This window comes from Mus musculus, chromosome 2 (assembly GCF_000001635.26).
Source record: "Mus musculus strain C57BL/6J chromosome 2, GRCm38.p6 C57BL/6J".
NCBI lineage: Eukaryota > Metazoa > Chordata > Mammalia > Rodentia > Muridae > Mus > Mus musculus.
This window is the reverse complement of record NC_000068.7, coordinates 126,842,396-126,862,857: the sequence shown is the minus strand read 5'-3', so window position 1 is coordinate 126,862,857 and position 20,462 is coordinate 126,842,396. Positions and strand designations below refer to the sequence as shown.

Here is a 20,462-nt window from a genome sequence, read left to right as displayed (position 1 = left end):
ACAATCAGAGCAGGGCTTTGGAGGGTGTAGTGGTAGAACATGTCACTAGTTATGGGCATGTTCCTAAATTCTATCAGTAGCAATCCCCCACCCACCCCTGAAATGGGGAAGAGAATGAATCTGCAAGGAATTAAAGAGTGGACCGTGCAGTAACAGTCAATAATTATCCAATTTATTGAGTGCTTCTATTTTATAAGTGAGAACAAAGTATGAGAATTAACCTGGAGATCTAAAGAACATCAGTTGGTAGTCTGTCAAACTTATTTCACATCTTCAATTTCAGCACTCTAGAATCAGAGGCAGTTGGAATCTGAGTTTGAGGCCAGCCATGTTTACCTAGGGGAATATCCTGCTTCAGTAACAGTCGAGCTTACTTGAGGAGGGTTGACTTGAAAGTCTGACCTTTTTTATAGTAGGTTTTACAAAGTATTGGAAATGTTGAGAGTTAAAAAAAAAAAAAAACAAAAAAAAACAAAAAAAACCAACAACCTTTTTTCCCCCTAGTGTTCTTTGTGCTATTCAGGTCGAGGCAGAAACATGAACTGGGTAGCTTGAGGGAAAAGTGGGGTCAAGAAAAGGTTTGTGTTCTTTCTTTAAAGACTTGGAGAGAATATTCTGAATTCTGATGGGAATGAGTCAGTTAATATAAGGAAAAAACTAGAAAATTGGTGAAGAATGTCCCTGATTTAGAATGTATGGACTTAGGGTCCAGTGGTTGTATTTGAATGGTAGCATAGTTGTCAGAACTATGAAGGAAAAGTGAATATTGATAGAGTAGGAGTAGCTGTCTTCAGACACACCAGAAGAGGGTGTCAGATCAAGAGTAGGAGGGTAATTTTGTTGTTTTGGGTTCTTTTGTTTTTGTTGAGACATGGTCTGTGTAGCCCAAGCTGGTCACAAACTCCATGTTCCTCTGCCTTTTTCCAGGGATTGAACTCAGTTTACTAGGTTTGTGCTACAAGTACTTTTGCTCTCTAAGCTACCTTGCCAGCTCTTACAGGAGTTTGTTGCTGTTTTGTTCTGGTTGCTTCCTTTTTTTTTTTTTTTCCTCAGTAGTGGGATAAGAGACCAAGAATGATAGAGGGTAGTTGAGAAGGTATACCTAAGAAGAAGAAAAAACAAAAACAAAAACAAAAAAATCCCAAACTAGCAGAGTTTCAAGAATTATAAAGACTGCCAGGGTATTGAAGGTACAAGTTTTTTCCTGAGCAATAGAAACATAGTCTTTAGAAAACAACCAGATTTTAGTTTACAAAGAAGGTTCTGGAAGCACTATGCAAATTGGCTTCATCACATAAGAAATGTTTATAAAAGGCCCTAAGATCTATAGGGCCTCACTTGTGACTTTGTTGGCTGAAGATCATGGTGTTCGTGGGGTAATTTTTGTCTAAGTAAGCACATTCAAAGGAACTTTTTACTAAATAAATGGAGATTTTTTTAAAAAGATTTATTTATTTATGCATATGAGTTCACAGTAGCTGTACGGATGGTTGTGAGCCATCATGTGGTTGCTGGGAATTGAACTCAGAATCTCTGCTTGCTCCAGCCCTAAAATTTATTTATTATTATACATAAGCACACTGTAGCTGTCTTCAGACACACTAGAAGAGGGCGTCAGATCTTATTACGGATGGTTGTAAGCCACCATGTGGTTGCTGGGATTTGAACCTCAGGACCTTCAGAAGAAGGTCAGTGCTCTTAGCTGCTGAGCCATCTCACCAGCCCTGTAAATGGAGATTTTTGAATGAGGTCAGAGTGATTGAATTTCAGAAACAGAAATGAGATTAATTAAAATTTATCATTAGAGTGTTTGAACTTCACTCCTAATATTTTCTTATATAGGTTTTCTTTAGAAAATATGAGTTCTGTGCCATCTACGTGTATGTAGTATATAACTTAATTTTTTTTTTCAGTGAGTAGTGGCGCATACCTTTAATCCTGGCACTTGAGAGTTTTAGGCCAGCCTGGTCTACAGAATGAGTTCCAGGATGGCTAGAGACATACAGAGAATCCCTGTCTTGAAATCCCCCACCTCAAAAAAAATTTCTTTTTTTATGCAGTGTCAGGAATTAAACCCAGATCTGACATATGCTAAGAATTGCTCTGCTGCTGAGCTATGGTCTCTATAATCCTTAATTACTTAGTATTAGAGAATTCTAACTTAACCTCTTATCCTTGTTCTCCTTCCTGTTGTTTGCACACATGTGAAGGTCAGAAGATAGCATTTGGGAGTCAGTTCTCTCTTCCCATATGTGGCTTCAGGAGTCAGATTCAAGTTAACACCTTTACCATCTGAACTATCAAACTAGCCCAATGTTACTTTTTGTTATTTTGTTTTTTATTTCATTGATTTTGTTTTTTTAATTTTATTTTTTTCTTTCTTGAAGTGAGAGTGTATATGTGTGTTCTGAAACAGGGTCTCACTTACTTGTAGCCCAAACTTGTCTAGATCTCAATGCTCCATCCTCTTGTCTGCCAAGTACTGGGATAACGTGTGCTTGGCTTAACAGAAACTGTGATTATTATTATTTTTTTTAATTTATGTGTGTGAGCCAGTGCCACTTGTGCACTGCTGTCCTAGGCCAGAAGAGTGCACCAGTTCCTCTGGCATGGGAATTACAGTCAGTTGTAAACCACCTGATGTGAATGCTGGGAACTGAACTCAGGTACTCTTCAAGAAGGCCAAGTACTTTTAACTGCAAAGCAATCCCTTAGCCCCCATTACGTTTTTTTATTTTGGGCATTTAGCTAGTCTTTCATTAGCTTCCCCATTTTTCCCTGCATCCATTCCCTAAGCTATACTTTCACTTCATACAATTTAGACTATATTTATAGTCTCAGTTGTCAACTTTACACATCTCTGAAAAGGAAACCTCAACTAAATTTCTTTCTTCAGATTGGCCTATAGGCATATCTGGGAGGCATATTCTTAATGGGTACTTGATGCAGGAGCGCCCAGACTACTGTGGATGGTTCTATGTCCCTAGATGGACCTGGGCTGTATAAGAAAGTAGCTATGCAAAACTGTAAGCAGCATTTCTCTATAATCTCTGCTTCAGTTTCTGCCTTTACTTTCCTCAGTGATGAACTGTTAGTTGGAAGTGTAAGATGAAATAAACCTTTCTTCCTTGGGTTGTTTTTGGTCACTACAAGAAACAAGAAAGCAAACTAGAACAGAATATGTGACACATTATTCACATCTAAGAACTTTAGATACTTGTGTTTGTTTGCTTGCCTGGTTGGTTGGTTGGTTGGTTTTTCAGGACAGTATTTTTCTGTGTAGCCCTGGCTGTCCTGGAATTCTTATCTGTAGACCGGGTAGGCCTCAAACTCACACAGATATCTATCTGCCTGCCTCCCAAGTACTGGGATTCAAGGCCCAACTTGATACTTATTCCCAAGTACTTCAAAGTATGAGGACTAATTTGATTTAGTAATTACAGTGTGATCAGTCTTATATTTTATGAGTATACATTGAATGTTTATTGAGTCATCCTTATTGGTAAATATACCACCACTTTTTGTGAGTTTCCTACAAGTGTCTGAAGAAGGTAAATGCATCTTTTTTTTTTAATGTGGGATGCAGAAATGGGCACATATTTATCAAAATGAACTTGTTAATTGTGTTTAAAACTTTTTATATACCTTTCCTTATTAGAGAGAAGTGTGTTTAAACTTACATGATCTTGAGTTGTTGAAATTTTCCTCATTGAGTTTTTGCTTTTTTTTTTTTAACAGTCTGATTGTGGTTGATCATAAGATTAACACATGAATTTGGTAGATTAAGTGTTTGAAATTATTTAATAATTTACTGTTTCTCCCATCCAGGTACTTAAGAACTCAGCCTTGTTTAGCGTACAGGATCAGATGAGATAGGCTGCTGTCTGCGTGGATCATAAATTGCTCAATTTCTGTTGATACTTAACAGTTTTTCCTGATATCTTTCCTTTGACTAGAATTTTGCTTGCTGCCCTATGTATCACAGTACCATTAGCCAATATGTGCCTTTAAGCTTTCTAGAAATACCTGATAGCTTAGACTGGGCTTTCTCTAAGTTAAATGTGGCCGTTACTTTTGACTCTTAAATGGTTCAGGATGGCATTAATTCTTGAGGTTTGTGCCTTATTCTAAGACTCTCATGCTTGGTTTATTTTTCCTTTGGCACAGAACCATTAAATCATGTTGGATTCAAGTGGAATTATCTTCATGATTTAGGTGTGCCATCACTGAGAATAAAATATCACACCTACTTAGTAGAGTAAAGATAAAATAAATACTACACATGTTTTTGTGTCTCTTTTGTAAAATTACTTCCTCAGATTAGCAGGCTGTAAATTTGTAAACCATCTTTGAATTCTGTTTCAGTCCCAGAAATCCTGGATAGAGAGCACTTTGACCAAGAGGGAGTGTGTATATATTATACCAAGCTCCAAAGACCCTCACAGGTAAACATACATTGATTTCTTCTAAAAATTTTGATATAAATTTATTGTTATTTATATTTAGCAAATGAATGCACATAATAATTTGAGGTTATTATTAATTTTTCTTTTGAGAATGGGAAAAGAGAATTAGCAAGGTACCAGTGCTCTAGAATTTCTTTTCTCAAACTTTCTCTGAACCCTAATTGTCTAAGCTTACATGTAGTAGCCATCCATCTTTTGAAACAATTCACTAAGTGGCCAAGCTGGCTGATCTACAAAGCATTAAAAGGAGCTGTCTTAGGGTTTTACTGCTGTGAACAGACACCAAGGCCAAGGCAACTCTTATAAGGACAACATTTAATTGGGTCTGTCTTACAGGTTCAGAGGTTCAGTCCATTATCATCAAGGCAGGGACATGGCAACATCCAGGCAGGCATGGTTCAGGAGGAGCTGAGAGTTCTACATCTTCATCTGAAGACTGCTAGCAGAATACTGACTTCCAGACCGCTAGGATGAGGGTCTTAAAGTCCACACCCACAATGACAGACCTATTTCAACAAGACCACACCTCCAAATAGTGCCAGTCCCTGGGCTAAGTATATTCAAACCCTGAAAGGAGCCCTCTCTGTCTGCCCTCCAGGGTTACAGGCACACACTATTGTGTTTAGCCCCTCCTCCTTTCTCATTTGTAGATGTTGATTCTGGGAGTCTAGACTCAGGTGTTTATGTGTGAGTGACAAGAAGTATGCTCACTGAGGCAACTTCCCAGACCCTGCAAAGGTTTTTAATTCTTTCAGTCATTAGATAGCCTTATAATGTCCCTGAAATAATTAAATTCTGTGATTTTTTTTTCTAATATAGCTTACTAAAGAGAGGGTTTTTCTGTTACATCACAGGTAACACAATATCATATTCCTAACACTGGGGTTAATATATAGGGCCCTAGTTCTAAGACATCATTTTCTCCCAGAAAAGTGTGATTTTTTTTTTCTTTATTAAAAACAATAGATTCAGAGCCAGGGTTGGTAGCACTTGCCTTTAGCCCCAGCACTCCAGAAGCAGGGGTGGGAACATCAGGCTAGACTGGTCTACAGAATGAGTTCCAACACAGCCAAGGCTATATGGAGAAACTGAAAAAACAAAACAAACAGAAAACCCACCAAAACACCACTATCATCAACAAAACCCAGTAGATGTGATGAGTTGTGGTGATGTTAGCCTTTATTTAATCTTAGCATGTGGGAGACAGAGATGTGGGTTTCCAAGTTAGAGGCCAACTTGGTCTATATAATCAGTTTCCAGTCTTTCCAAGATGACTTCATAATGAGACCCTTTGACCTAAAACAAAAACAATAGATTGCATTAGTGATAAGGAGTCTGTTTCTTGTGCTTTTGTTAATTTTACTCTGCAGTAGAAAGAATATAAGCACTCACCAAACATTAAAGAAACAACCTATTACAAATATTTTAAGTGAAAGTCTTTTTTTTCTACCTCCACTCTTTGGCCATAACTTCACAAAATATTCTGGTAGTATTCATTCCTTGACATAACTTCCAGAGAGACCTGGATGAAGTACAGTTCAGCTCTCTAGCACTCATCTAAAAGCTAAGTGTGGTATCATGTGCCTGTATTCTTAGCGTTGTGGTATGCAGAAATAGGTACATCCAGGGACCATACTGACCAGCTAGTCTAGCTAAAAAAGCAACCTCCAGGTTCAGTGAAAGAGACCCTGTATCAAAAACAAAACAAAAACCAAACCAACCAGCCAAGCAAGCAAAAACAGTGTGGAAGGCTGGAGAGATGGATCCCTGGTTAAAAGCACTGACTGCTCTTCTGGAAAATCCAGGTTTATATTCCAGCTTCCACCTGTCAGCTCACAACTGATTTACAACTCCAGACCAAGTGATCTAGTTTCCTTTTCTGGCTTCCAAGGGCATTATATACATGTGGTCCTCAGACATACATTCAGGCAAAACACCGCTACATATAAAATAAATCTTAAAAATAAGTTGGAGAAGTTATCAGGAAAACGTTTGGCTTTCAAGCTTGCATAGTTGTGTACATATACATATCCCCCATACCTTCTAGACAGTCTTTGCATGTCCAAGCAGTTTTGTGTGTGTGTGTGTGTGTGTGTGTGTGTGTGTATACATACACACACACACACATATAAATAAATATCCTCTCCAACTTTAAAGTTCACACTGTTTAATCTGTTATGTTTATTACTTATCCTGGAGACCATTGCTTCATTCTTTCTGTCTGTTTTCTTTTTGAGATAGGGTCTTACTGTATAGCCTTCACTGGCTTGACACCTGTTTATGTAGACCAGGCTGACCTAGAACTTACAGGCATCCTCTGTCTTCCACGTGCACTATCACACCTGCCGCATGCACACACTCTCTCTCTCTCTCTCTCTCTCTCTCTCTCTCTCTCTCTCTCTCTCTATTTCTCTCATACTTTTTTAGTGGTATTAGGGGTAGAACTCTTAGCCTTACACATGCTAGGCACATACTCTACCACTGAGCTTTATCTCCAGCTTAGTAATTTATATTCATTTGTTACATGTTATGAGTTATATGTCTAAATCATTTATGTTAATACAGTAGTATCTTATTGATGTACATTTTAGTTATTCTGTTTTTCTCTGTTAGAAATGCTATAATGTATTGCCTATAACTTTCATTTTTTTACATAGACTTCAGATACTTTAGACAGACCTTACCACATACTTTTAAAATGCCTTTTGGTTTTCAGTGCTGAGGAGTTGAACCCAGAGTTTTATGCCTTTTAGATAGGTGCTTTATCACTGAGCTATAGCCACAGACCTGCCCATACTTTTAGAATTTGGATTAGAGTGTGAGGAATTAGTACTTTTTAATTTTGACAAATATTATCAAATTGTTATCCATAAAAATATTAATATATATTTCACCAGCAGGTAAGACTTTCCTGTTTTCACGAGACTGTTTAAATACTTTTAAATTTTTTCCTAATTGAGTCTTTCATATATATGTTTTTACTGTGAACTCTTCATATTTTTCCATTTTTATGTTGGATTTTAACATTGATTTGAGGAAACTAATAGGGAAACTAACTTTTTAAAGATTTATTTATTTATTATTTTATATACATAAAATAATACACAGTAGCTGAACAGATGGTTGTGAGCCTTCATGTGGTTGTTGGGAATTGAATTTTTAGGACCTTTGCTTGCTCCGGTCAACCCCGCTCGCTCTGGCCCAAAGATTTATTTATTATTATACATAAGTACACTGTAGCTGTCTTCAGATGCACCAGAAGAGGGCGTCAGATCTCATTATGGGTTGTTGTAAGCACCCATGTGGTTGCTGGGATTTGAACTCAGGACCTTTGGAAGAGCAGTCTGTGCTCTTACCCGCTGAGCCATCTCACCAGCCCCTAACTTTCTTTTTAAAATTTGTGTTTATGTCTTCTTAGTTGCAGATTTTTCATACATGAAAGTGTGATTTTGCATATTTGTCATTTTACTCTGTTGTTTCTTGGTTTATTTCAAAATTAATAATACTTAAAACATAATTCTATGCAAATCTAAAAGGTTAGTTGAATATATAAACCAAGGTGTGCATGATCTATGGTATTTATTTTATATGTGTGTGTGTGTGTGTGTGTATGTTTCTTATGTTTTATACTTCTTAATGAACTTAATATTATTTACTTTAAAATAAATGTTTTTTCTTTAGCTAATAACTTACCTTTCTACATTTTATAGATGTCTTCCAGGATGTCAGATTTGTCAGCAACTTGTCAGGTGAGTTTATTCCATTGCAGAAATTTTGAAAAATAAACTTAACTAATAGATTAGAAACACAAGGTATAGCGCGGTGTGATAAAATTGATGTTATTATATTTGAAGGACATTTTACTCAAATCTTTGACAGTACTGTTTCAGACCTAAAGCTACCAGAGTAGGGTTCTGAGAGTGAGAGTTGGTTGAACAAAGAGGGAAGGGACAGGGGATTCAGACAAACAAAACAGGCTATGGGAAGATCTGACAGTTAAAGACCCTGTGGTCCAATCAGGAAACTACAGTGTAAGAAATAGAATGTGGTGGTAGGCTGGGCTACCAGCTTTCAGGAGTCAGAGGCAGGCAGATCTCTATGAGCTCAAGGCTAGCCAGTTCACATATCGTGAACTCCCACCCTGTTAGGTTTACACAGTAATTCCTTGTCTCCCCCTTTCTTTAAAAAAAAAAAATTAGAAATGAGTAGGGACTATGTCATTTATGCTTAATATGTAGTATATCTTATTTCTGATTTTCTATTAAAAGGGGTTAGTTGCAAACAGGAGAGATGACTCCTTGGTTAAGAACACTGGCTGTTCTTTAAGAGGACCTAACTTTGAGTCCAAGCAGCCGAATGGCAACTTACTACAGTCTTTAGCTCTGGTTCCAGGGGGTCCAGTGTCTGTTCTAGCATTCTTTGCACTGCCTGCATGTGGTGCACATACATAATTCAGATAAACACTCATACACATAAAATTAACGTGCTAGATTTTCTTCTCTCCTCTCCCTTTGCAGCCATCATTCTTTTTCGTGTTTGTTGTCTCAGTTGGAGACAGGATCTCATGTAGTCGATGCTGGCTTAAAACACCTGTACCGAGGCTGATCATGAGTTCCTACTCTTGCCTCCATTTCCCAAGTGTTGGGGTTACACCTTGCCAGATCTGTCAATTTTTTTCTTCTTTTCTTTTTTCTTGGTTAGGTTTTATTCTAGCTTGTTTTAAGACTTCTTTCCTTCACCATTAGCTTTCAACAGCGTCCTAGTTTTGTTTCGAGACAAGTTCTCTTTGTGTATCTCTGGCTATCCTGGAACTCACAGAGATCTGCCTACCTCTGACTCCTAAGTGTTGGGATTAAAGATATGTACCACCACTCCTGGCGGTAGTATGGTTTTGTTTATGTCTGGTTTGTTTATTTGTTGAACTACTGAGATACATGGATTCAAGAATTTAGGAATTCTTTTTCTTCAGTGTGTTTTCTAAGTTTTTATTCCCATTTCTTTTTAACATTTGAATTATATGTGTTGAACTATTTGTTGTTATAGCTTTTGAGATGTCTTTCTGTTCTCCTTCCTTGTGTTCACATTTCCTCAGCTCTCTGGGGCATATTTTTAATATTTGGACCTTATTTCTAGATTTATTTATTGATTTATTTTATGTATATGAGTACAGTGTTGCTGTCTTCAGACACATCAGAAGAGGGCATTGGATCCCATTACAGGTGGTTGTGAGCCACCATGTGGTTGCTGGGAATTGAACTGAGGCCCTCAGGAAGAGCAGTCAGTGCTCTAAACCGCTGAGCCATCTCTGCAGCCCCTGAACTTTATTTCTAATACTTGTTTTATATTATCTGTCATTATGGATTTTATTTAATGACATTTATTTCCTTTAATAATACTTTTTACTTCATTACATGCCTAGTATAAACATTTTTTTCAGTTTTGTTGCTGTTTATTTTTGTTTTTGTTTTTTTTTTTTTCCTTAGTTTTTCGAGACACAGGGTTTCCCTGTGTAGCCCTGGCTGTCCCGGAACTCACTTTGTAGACCAGGCTGGCCTCGAACTCAGAAGTCTGCCTGCCTCTGCCTCCTAAGTGCTGGGATTAAAGGTGTGCACCACCATGGCTGGCTGTTGCTGTTTATTTTATGATCGGTTTTATTGCATATACCCTGCAAGCCTCAAACATGATCATCTTTCCTTATTCTCCCAAGTACTTGTGGGCCAGCATGTGTGGCTTCATGCTGATCAATTTTGATGAGTACTGTACATAGTGAATTTTAAGATTTGAAGGGTTTACTTTTTGTTGTATTCATTGTAGAATTTTGGACTTACGTTAAGTAGCAGTTAGGTGAATTTGGTTCAGGTTGGTCCTTTGGAATTTTGCTTTTCATTTTAGAACTTGTACTATCTAAATCTAATTTAGGTTCATTAGACAAAATTCTTCTGACAAGCCTGTATTAGGACTTCTGTATCAGAAGGCTGTTTGTTCATTCTAGGTATGCAAACTGTTCTGTGCCCTAGAATTTCAGGATTGTTCTACACAGATGGTCCATCTGCAGGCGTTTAGAACTCTTCCTGGGATCACCTTCCTGTTATTGCTTTATCAGCTTTAAACTCTGGTAGTTTTCATATTCTGTCAGATCAGTTGAACTGAACAGTTCTGTTTTTTTGTTTCTTGGAATTATGGTCCAATAGGTACTTTTACGTTACACACCATCACTCTTTGTGCTCCTAGCCTCAGGCAATGATTTATCACTCTTTGGTGACTCAGTAGGTTAGTTTGCGTTTTCTTGAATTCTGTAATCCTGGAGTTATTGTGGTGTTTGGTGTAGGACACCGGCAACATGAGTTTCATCTGTTATTGTGTCTACTCAAATTTCATCTCATTCTGTAGCTAATACTACTTCTCTTATGTAGGTGTACCACATTTTATTGATGGCTTACACTACAGTTTTCATTATTATACACCAATGTACTTATTAGTCTATTCCAAACTGGCAAAAATATTTACTTTTAGATACCCTAAAATCAAAATGTCAAGCTGTTTTTATGTTCATTCATTTTAATTCAATTTTTCAATAACTTAATTTTAAAATTTACTTTCAAATTAGCTTACAAATTAGCAAGTTTCCTTGCAGCATTGACATTCACACATAGTTTGGATTGAGCCCCTCTCCCCCCATCCTCCTCCTCTCACATCCCTGTTTCCCATCCCTTTCGGCTTGAAGCCCTTTTGTTGCAGTTTTTCCTTGTTACTTTCACATCACAGGTGTGCTGTTACCCTTCCTATCTACTTTCCTTTCACTCTTCATTTTTTTGAAAGGTCTCTATAAACTCTTGCTTTTTCCCTTTAGATGTTTCTGTGGTCGTTTGGTCAAGCAACATGCATGCTTTACTGCAAGTCTTGCCATGAAATACTCAGATGTGAAATTGGGTGAACACTTTAACCAGGCAATAGAAGAATGGTCTGTGGAAAAGCACACGGAGCAGAGCCCAACAGATGCTTATGGAGTCATCAATTTTCAAGGGGGTTCTCATTCCTACAGAGCTAAGGTATGCCACTTATTAGATTTATTTTTTATTTCATTTATTTCGTAATATGTGTAGTACCAAAACAGAGTAAGGTACAGTGCAGAAACTAAAGTTCTTAACATGGGTTGACATAAATACAGAATTATTGTATTTTTGTGGATCAAGTCATCTTTATAAAAAGTCTTAATTTTATGTTTATTGTCAGAATCTGTTTTCTGAAAGGAATGTTATATCTCCTTTCCTTTTTCAACATTTTCTAAAGGTAAAAGGCCTCACTTTTTAGGCATTGTGACACATGCCTGACATTCCAGCTACTTGAGAAGCCTAAGTACAAGGATTATTTGAACCCCACTTTTGGGATCAGGCTATGTAGTATGGGAAAGCCTTGTGTGCTAAAGAAAATCAAATCCCCAAAAGACTCTTTTTAGTAGCATGTATAGATGGCCTTTTAAAACCAAATTTTGCATTTGAGTTTAAGTTTAACCATTGTAGTATTAGCTATCTACTTGTCTTCCTTTTTTCCCTGTATTCACTTGTCTTATATTATTTTAATTGGCTTCGTTTTATTCATATATTATTATTCTTTAGTGTGATCTTGTAATAAAATACAGTTTTAAATAAAATAAAATAAAATAAAATACAGTGTTAAAATTTATCTATTCCTCATTTTTATTACTCAACAGTGTAAGAACTTTTAGAACATCTTTAAGTCTATTATTTCTCTTGTGACTTATGTGCATTTGTTGACAAACATTTAAATTCTGTGCATTTTAAAATTCTGTAATGTAATTGTTAATCATTCTATAATCTTTGCATCTTCCTCCTTGTCTTAAGACATCATGCTCATTTCCAAGTTTTCTTATGTTCATAAGTTCTTACTGCTTATGTACCTAACTGATTCCAAAAAACACATGCTATTTGTCCTAACTCCTCCTACTCTTGGTTGTATTCATAGTTTAACAGGGCAATAAATGTTATGAATGGATTAATCGATAATTGAGTATAAATAGACAAATTGAGACATGTATCCTTATTTTGGTGAGTTATAATGCTAGTACTATAAATATCACAAGAATTTTTCCAAATTATAAAGCCATTTGATATTTTATATTTCTAGGAGTGTAAATATTTTGAAAATGGCCCATGAAAACTTTTTTTACATGATCTAACAAGTAATTTTTTTTGATTATCAGATAATGTTGCATTATTAAATCTGTGAACATAGTTATTTTGGCCCTTTGTTTGTTTTAGTATGTGAGACTATCATATGATACCAAACCTGAAATCATTCTGCAACTTCTGCTTAAAGAATGGCAAATGGAGTTACCCAAACTTGTTATTTCTGTACATGGAGGCATGCAGAAGTTTGAACTTCATCCAAGAATCAAGCAGTTGCTTGGAAAGGGTCTTATTAAAGCTGCAGTTACAACCGGAGCTTGGATTTTAACTGGAGGAGTCAATACAGGTAATATGAACATTTACCAGTTTTATTTAATGTTTGCCAATCTTTCATATCTGTTTGGCATTTGAAATAATAAATTAGTTTAAATATTTGATTCTTCTGTTAATCTATAATCTTTGGTAATTTCATTGATAAAAATAACTTAATCTTTTTGGTTGTCATTTAAGCCTTTAAAATATACAATTTAAGTTCACAAAGTTGACCTGTATGCCAGATCCATTAGGTAATTTTTATACTTAGGAATAAAGATTAATTTGAACATAGCCACATTCATTTGTCTATACTTGTAACAAAGACTAGTAAGTACATACAATACACAGCCCAAATGTTAATGCTTGTCTGAAACATTTGCTGACTCTACTGTAAAGTATTGTCAATTCTGACTACTGATAAACTGGTAGAAGAAAAGTAGTCTGCTCCTTTGATAGTGGTAAAGGCATAGCCTTTGGGGACTAGAGAGATGGCTCAGCAGATAAGAGCACTGGCTGTTCTTGTAGAGGACATGAGTTTTGTTTCCAACATTGACATGGTATCTCACAACTATCTGTAACTCCAGTTTCAGGGAACCTGATACCTTTTTCTGGCTGTCTCAGGCCTTAAGGACATATGTGATTCACATACATGCAGACATGTATACACATAAAAATAAAATTGTAAAAAAGAAAGGTGGCCGGGTGGTGGTGGTGCACATCTTTAATCCCAGCACTTGGGAGGCAGAGACAGGCGGATTTCTGAGTTCGAGGCCAGCCTGGTCTACAAAGTGAGTTCCAGGAAAGCCAGGGCTACACAGAGAAACCCTGTCTCGAAAAAAAGAAAAAAAAAAAAAAAGTGGCCTTCAAAAATAAAATTTTCAGCCTGGCAGTGGTGGTGTATGCCTTTGGGAGGCAGAGGCAGACAGATTTCTGAGTTCGAGGCCAGCCTGGTCTACAAAGTGAGTTCCAGGACAGCCAAGGCTACACAGAGAAACCCTGTCTTGAAAAACAAAACAAAACAAAACAAAACAAAACAAAAACAAAAAGTATGTTACAAGAAGCAAATTCTACATCAGTTTGCCAGTACTAGACTTACCGGTGTGATAGGATTCAGTTTACATGGGTTTTGGACAATTGCAATGGGTTTGATACTGTGTGGTTTTGTTCATCTGTTTGGTTATCTTACAGTTTTTATAAGCTTGGCTTTGGATCCTATAGCCTTAGAATCTTTTTTTAAACAAATTTCATAAATTGTAATGTTAGAAACTACTGGGTTTTTCTAATGGTAATTAAATTTTGTATAAACAGGTGTGGCAAAACATGTTGGTGATGCCCTCAAAGAACATGCTTCCAGATCATCTCGAAAAATTTGCACTATTGGAATAGCTCCATGGGGAGTGATAGAAAACAGAAATGATCTTGTTGGGAGAGATGTAAGAAAGGTTTTTTTTTTTTCTAATGTCTTAAATTTGAGCTTGTATATAAACAGAAATAATGCTAGCCAATTTGATAGACTGTATCATACTTTCACACTAAGTTTAAAACAAAATTTCCAGTGGTCTTTTTTGATCCTTTGGAATATGTCTATCAATATAAATGCTTATAATGGTGTTGGTCCTTTTGTTTTCTGTCTTTAATGTAGAATGTTATTTTAACATGTTTTCCATATTAGTATTTGTAATTGATTTTCTTTTCTTTTCTTTCTTTTGTTTTTGTTTTTCAAGACAGCGTTTGTCTGTGTAACTGTTGCTGTTCCCAAGGCCAGGCTAGCCTTGAACTCAGAGATCGAACTGGTCATTATGTTAGGGATTAATCTTGTCACCAAGAGTAGGAATCAAAGGCTAGTGTTTTATTCAAATAGATTGAAGATGTGAACCGGTTTATGAATATTCATCAGGAGCCTATTAAAGTAAAACTGACTGGGCATGATGGTGCAGTGCCAAGGCCTTTGGGGTGGGTGCCTGAAGGTCTTAGGTTCATTGCTGATAGGGCACCTGCAGGGGAGATGAGTCACCAAAGGAAGGGAGTCACTCAATGATCAGGGGAATTTAGCAGCTCTGACTCGCAAGTACTTTATACAAGTTTCACAGAACAAAGACAGACTAATGATTATCTCAAGTGGTACAGGATATATTTTGATTTTTCATTACATGTCCATGGTTATAAGTTTAGTTACAATTAGAAAATACAAACATTTTATTATTAGCTCAGTAACTCCCATTTGAAGAATATAAAGAATGTCTCCCCTGAAGCAAACACATTTATTATATGACAGCCTGCTTTTAGACACTCCAAGGCAAACAGAAAATATCTGAACCAGTCTTTTTATGAATAGCAAATACTAATACCTAACTTAATTTACTATGTGTTTCATCATTTACACTGTAAAGTAGGAAAAGTTTACTTTAGTCAATCTATCTTATTTACTGAATTGTACTCCTTCAAATATATACATTGTACAACCTCCTATCTTCATATTTTCAGAGAGCTCTAAGCCTTTAATAAAAAAAGAGATCTTGTATCTGTAACCTATTCTCCTGGCTAGTCAGTTTGTCAGTTGACTCTGTTTACCCTGTACCAGTTATGCTGTTTGAGGTTGCTCAGGGGCAGAGACCCCAAGAACATTTCTGGAGTAATGGCCTCATCTAGCTATATGCACATCTGTAATTAATGATGTCCAGGGCATAAGGAAAACTTGCACATAGTGGCCAGATAAAGTTAATTTTTTTTTTTTTTTTTTTTAAAGATTTATTTATTTATTATATGTAAGTACACTGTAGCTGTCTTCAGACACTCCAGAAGAGGGAGTCAGATCTCGTTACGGATGGTTGTGAGCCACCATGTGGTTGCTGGGATTTGAACTCTGGACCTTCGGAAGAGCAGTCGGGTGCTCTAACCCACTGAGCCATCTCACCAGCCCCGATAAAGTTAATTTTAAGATTTTCTTTAAAAAACTAAGATATAATTTTTCTCAGTAAAAGAAATAAAATTAATCATAATGCAGAAAGTCCCCAAGAATATAATACAGAGAGACCAAAGCCCAAAAGTTAGAGATAAAGCACAGAGGTTGTAGCAACCTGCTCAGCTTTGCTGGAACTCTTAGCAAGCAACTGTGCTGGCGTTGTGACTCTCCGTGTACCCAGTGGATATTGCTGTGCCATTGCAGGCCTTTAATTCCAGCACGCAGCACATAGAGGCAGAAGCAGACCAGTTTCTGCGTTTCAGTCAAAGCCAGCTTGATCTACATAGCAAAGTTCCAGGCTACTGGGGCTATATAATGCAATCCTGTCTTTAAAAAATAACCAAAAGGAAAAAAATCTAAATTGTGGCAATCATTTTCAAATGGTACTGAATTTCTAATCTCTGTTTTAAAAGGCTATATTTATGCTTTGGAAAAAAACACATTCACATTTTGCTGCTTTTTCACATTTGCTGAATTGGACTTTACTCATTTCAATAGATTTATAATTAGTACTGTATATTTTACTGTTCCTTTTGTATGCAATGATAAAAAACATGGCTCAATTTATTATTGATCTTCAAATATTTAAAAGCTTGTTCTTTTTCTTTATATATGAATGAAAATAGAATTGTACTTTTTATCCCTGGATTGCTTCAGAATTTATCTTACACTATGTTACATTCAGCTCCCTTCCATTGACTCTTGTTTTCGTTATTGTTTAGGTGGTTGCTCCTTATCAAACCCTATTGAATCCCTTGAGCAAATTGAATGTTCTGAATAATCTACACTCCCATTTCATCTTGGTGGATGATGGCACTGTTGGAAAGTATGGGGCAGAAGTCAGACTGAGAAGAGAACTTGAAAAAACCATTAATCAGCAAAGAATTCATGCTAGTAAGGGAGTTCATAGATTTTTTTTAACTGTTAAATTATTCAAAGGTGTATTAATAGCCAGCAGCATGCTTGAAAAGTAGCATGTTCTTTGAAGTAAGTACACTTCTTTACTTACCAAGAGAACCTACAAAGCAACCAAAAATGGCCAATCTTAAACAAAATGTTAAGACCTAGGAAAAGACATCCTAAGCCAAGTTCCATATTTATGTTTCCAATCCAAGTCCAAAAAGAAAAGAGTTTTGTTGCTGTTTCATTGTGTTTAAAACAAAACCAAAAAAACCTATGATATTGTAAACCACTGTAGTTCAAGGTACTTATTAACAGCCGTAATGTTTGTAGTCATTCTAATACATGACTTTGACAGTCAAGATAGTGTTATAAAAGGAGCAGTATCACTTTGTTAAGAATTAGCTTTCCGGGGCTGGTGAGGTGGCTCAGCAGGTAAGAGCACCCGACTGCTCTTCCAGAGGTCCTGAGTTCAAATCCCAGCAACCACATGGTGGCTCACAACCATCCCTAATGAGATCTGACTCCCTCTTCTGGTGTGTCTGAAGACAGCTACAGTGTACTTACATATAATAAATAAAAACAAAACAAAACACCATGACCAAAAAAAAAAAAAAAAAAAAAAAAAAGAATTAGCTTTCCTTAAACTTTACAATGTAGGTCTGTATTGCTGTTGGCAAATGGGTTTTAAAAGTTAATATTCTTGGAGCAGATTTTTCTTTCCAACTGTGGCTGAGCTTTATCCTTCAACATCTATATTTTGTTACAATCTGAAGTAATTCTGTAACCCAGTATCCTGAGAAGGTGAACTCTGATGAAGTGATATGGAAATATAACATAACAGAAGAGCATACATAATAGAGTCACACTGTTTGTGAAATTGAGTAATTTAAAGAAATATGTTTTGGGGGCTGCGAGTGCTTGTTATTCTGGCAGAGGTTTTGCGTTCAGTCCCCAGCACCCAGTCAGTGTCTCAGACCATTTCTACTCCTGGGGGAGACAGTGTATTCTTCTGACCTCCCTTTCTAAGATTTATCTTTATTTATATAATACCGTAGCTGTCTTCACACACCAGAAGAGGGCGTCCGATCCATTACAGATGGTTGTGAGCCATCATGTGGTTTCTGGGAACCTCTGGAAGAGCAGTCAGTGCTTTTAACCACAGAGCCATCTCTCCAGCCCAAGACTTTCAATAGTATCACAGCTCTCAAGGGACTGAGACTAGAGGCATCCTTGGGTTATACATATAAGACTTTCAAAAATAATAAAAAGCAAAAGCTAGACATACTAAGCCACAAATTAATCCTAACATATCTTGTCAGAAAGAAAGTCAATTAGTAAAAACACAAAGGCTTATCTTCGGTTAATACACACATTCTAGTTGCTTGAACAGATTTCAGTGAATAAATGTTGAGAGCTCTTGTTATAGGTGCTCGGTTTTTTATAAATATACTGGTTATTGCTAACATTCAGTGTTCAAGGTAAAGCCAACTGTTTCACATGTAATTTTATTTTAATTTTTTTATTTAAAATAAATAAGATTAATTTACTGAGTTTTCTCATATTTACTAATTAAACTTTTACCCTTTTCAGGAATTGGGCAAGGAGTTCCTGTGGTGGCTTTGATATTTGAAGGCGGGCCAAATGTCATCCTTACAGTACTGGAGTACCTTCAGGAAAGCCCCCCAGTTCCAGTTGTTGTGTGTGAAGGGACAGGCAGAGCTGCAGATTTACTAGCCTATATCCACAAACAGACAGAGGAAGGAGGGTGAGTGTAGAGTATAGCAGATTTTACAATATAGAGTGTTATAGCTTATCCAGTACTGAATTCCTTTGTTTATTTAATGAGAATGAAAATCTCAGATTCAATAAAATGCTTTGTTCAGACTTAAGGCAGTAGCTTGTCTCATACATTATTGGAATGAAAGTATAATCATCTTTTTTATTTTTTTTTTATTCAAAAGATTATTTTGATAAAAACATACCTTTAACCTGATAGTTTAATTTCACATAATGGTTTCTACAAGTAAATACTCATATAAAGTTTTTGTTGTAGGGTTATTTGTACAAGATAAAGACATAGAAAATCTACCAAAAGAGGTCTAAATAAGTTATGGCATGTCTATATAGTGGAATGATTGCAGCTGAGGAAGGATGGGACCTGTGTATTAAGTCACTCTACTCCCCTGTGGCAGCACAAACACACACACACATACACAGAGGCATGATGCAGAGTAGTGTAGCTCTTATGCAAGGATGACATGCAAACTTGTGAAGCATTCCTTCCTTTTTTTAAAAAAAGATTTATTTACTTATTTTATGCATATGAGTGTACTGTAGCTGTGCAGATGGTTATGAGCCTTCATGTGGTTGTTGGGAATTGAATTTAGGACCTCTGCTTGCTCCGTTCAGCCCCGCTTGCTCTCGTCCAAAGATTTATTTTTTATTATATATAAGTACACTGTAGCTGTCTTCAGACATACCAGAAGAGGGCATCAGATATCATTATGGGTGGTTGTGAGCCACCATGTTGTTGCTAGGATTTGAACTCAGGACCTTTGGAAGAGCAGTCAGTGCTCTTACCCACTTAGCCATCTCGCCAGCCCACATTCCTTACTTTTAAGAAGAGTTAAGAAAATTACATTACTAAACAAGATCTCAGAGCATCATAGAGGCTAACAGTGATTGCTGGAAAGAGCTGAAGTGTAGAAGGCAAAGCGAATAGGAAAGGAGATTCTGATCATGAACTGCTGCATTGTGGTACTCTGATGCATTATAGTGTCCATGTTTAAGATAACTTGGAAATTTATTTTATAAGCCATAGTATAGAATTACCCTTATGATACCTTGTAATATCAGAGTACTAGTACTACATCACATGCTTTGTTTAAAGCATTCACAAAATAATTCAAAATGAAAACACATTATTACTCTCCTTATGCCAAAGATTTAATAGTAGGCATCTCAGAAAATTATTATTGAATAATTAGTACAGAATCTCTAGAAACCTTGCTTGGGTCTACCTGTGTTTCATGTTCATCCTACAGAGAAGATGAAATGAAGTAAATTGATTTTCTTCTTTTACCAGAAATCTTCCTGATGCAGCAGAGCCTGATATTATATCAACTATCAAGAAAACATTTAACTTTGGCCAGAGTGAAGCAGTTCATTTATTTCAAACAATGATGGAGTGTATGAAAAAAAAAGAGCTTGTGAGTAGAGTTCAGCCGAATAAGTCTCTTATTTATTCTAATTTATACATTATTTCATCTTTGTGTGGTTTTTTTTTTTTTTTTTTTTTTTTCGAGACAGGGTTTCTCTGTATACCCCTGGCTGTCCTGGAACTCACTTTGTAGACCAGGCTGACCTTGAACTCAGAAATCTGCCTGTCTCTGCCGCCTGTCTCTGTCTCCCAAGTGCTAGGATTAAAGGCGTGCACCACCACCGCACGGCTAAAAAGACTAATATTCAAGTTGTATTAAGACTATATTTATTCTTTTAAAGGAAGTATTTAAGTAGTATTTAAGAAGAATGCAGAAAAACAAGCAACATGGCTCCATGGCCACTGGTGCTTGCCACCAAATCTGATGACCTGAGTTTGATCCTGAAAGTCAACTGGTGTAAGGAGAGAACCAACTCTCACACATTGCCTTTGACTTGTGTATGCTGTGT

At 36.5% G+C, this 20,462-nt stretch overlaps 1 protein-coding gene across 5 annotated transcripts in view; it reads left to right on the top strand.

The window, feature by feature from the left end:
* Positions 1 to 20,462, top strand: part of Trpm7 (transient receptor potential cation channel, subfamily M, member 7) — an 84,704-nt gene that overhangs the window by 13,404 nt on the left and 50,838 nt on the right. For all 5 annotated transcript variants that reach the window (XR_001783160.2, XR_001783159.2, NM_001164325.1 and 2 more), the window contains exons 2-9: positions 4,366 to 4,445; positions 8,177 to 8,215; positions 11,317 to 11,515; positions 12,746 to 12,959; positions 14,237 to 14,361; positions 16,613 to 16,784; positions 18,384 to 18,558; positions 19,879 to 20,002. Coding sequence is in view for 3 of the 5 variants with exons in the window: in NM_001164325.1 (NP_001157797.1) it covers positions 4,366 to 4,445; positions 8,177 to 8,215; positions 11,317 to 11,515; positions 12,746 to 12,959; positions 14,237 to 14,361; positions 16,613 to 16,784; positions 18,384 to 18,558; positions 19,879 to 20,002 (1,128 nt within the window). In the remaining 2 variants the exon portion in view is untranslated. The remainder of the gene's footprint in view (positions 1 to 4,365; positions 4,446 to 8,176; positions 8,216 to 11,316; positions 11,516 to 12,745; positions 12,960 to 14,236; positions 14,362 to 16,612; positions 16,785 to 18,383; positions 18,559 to 19,878; positions 20,003 to 20,462) is intronic.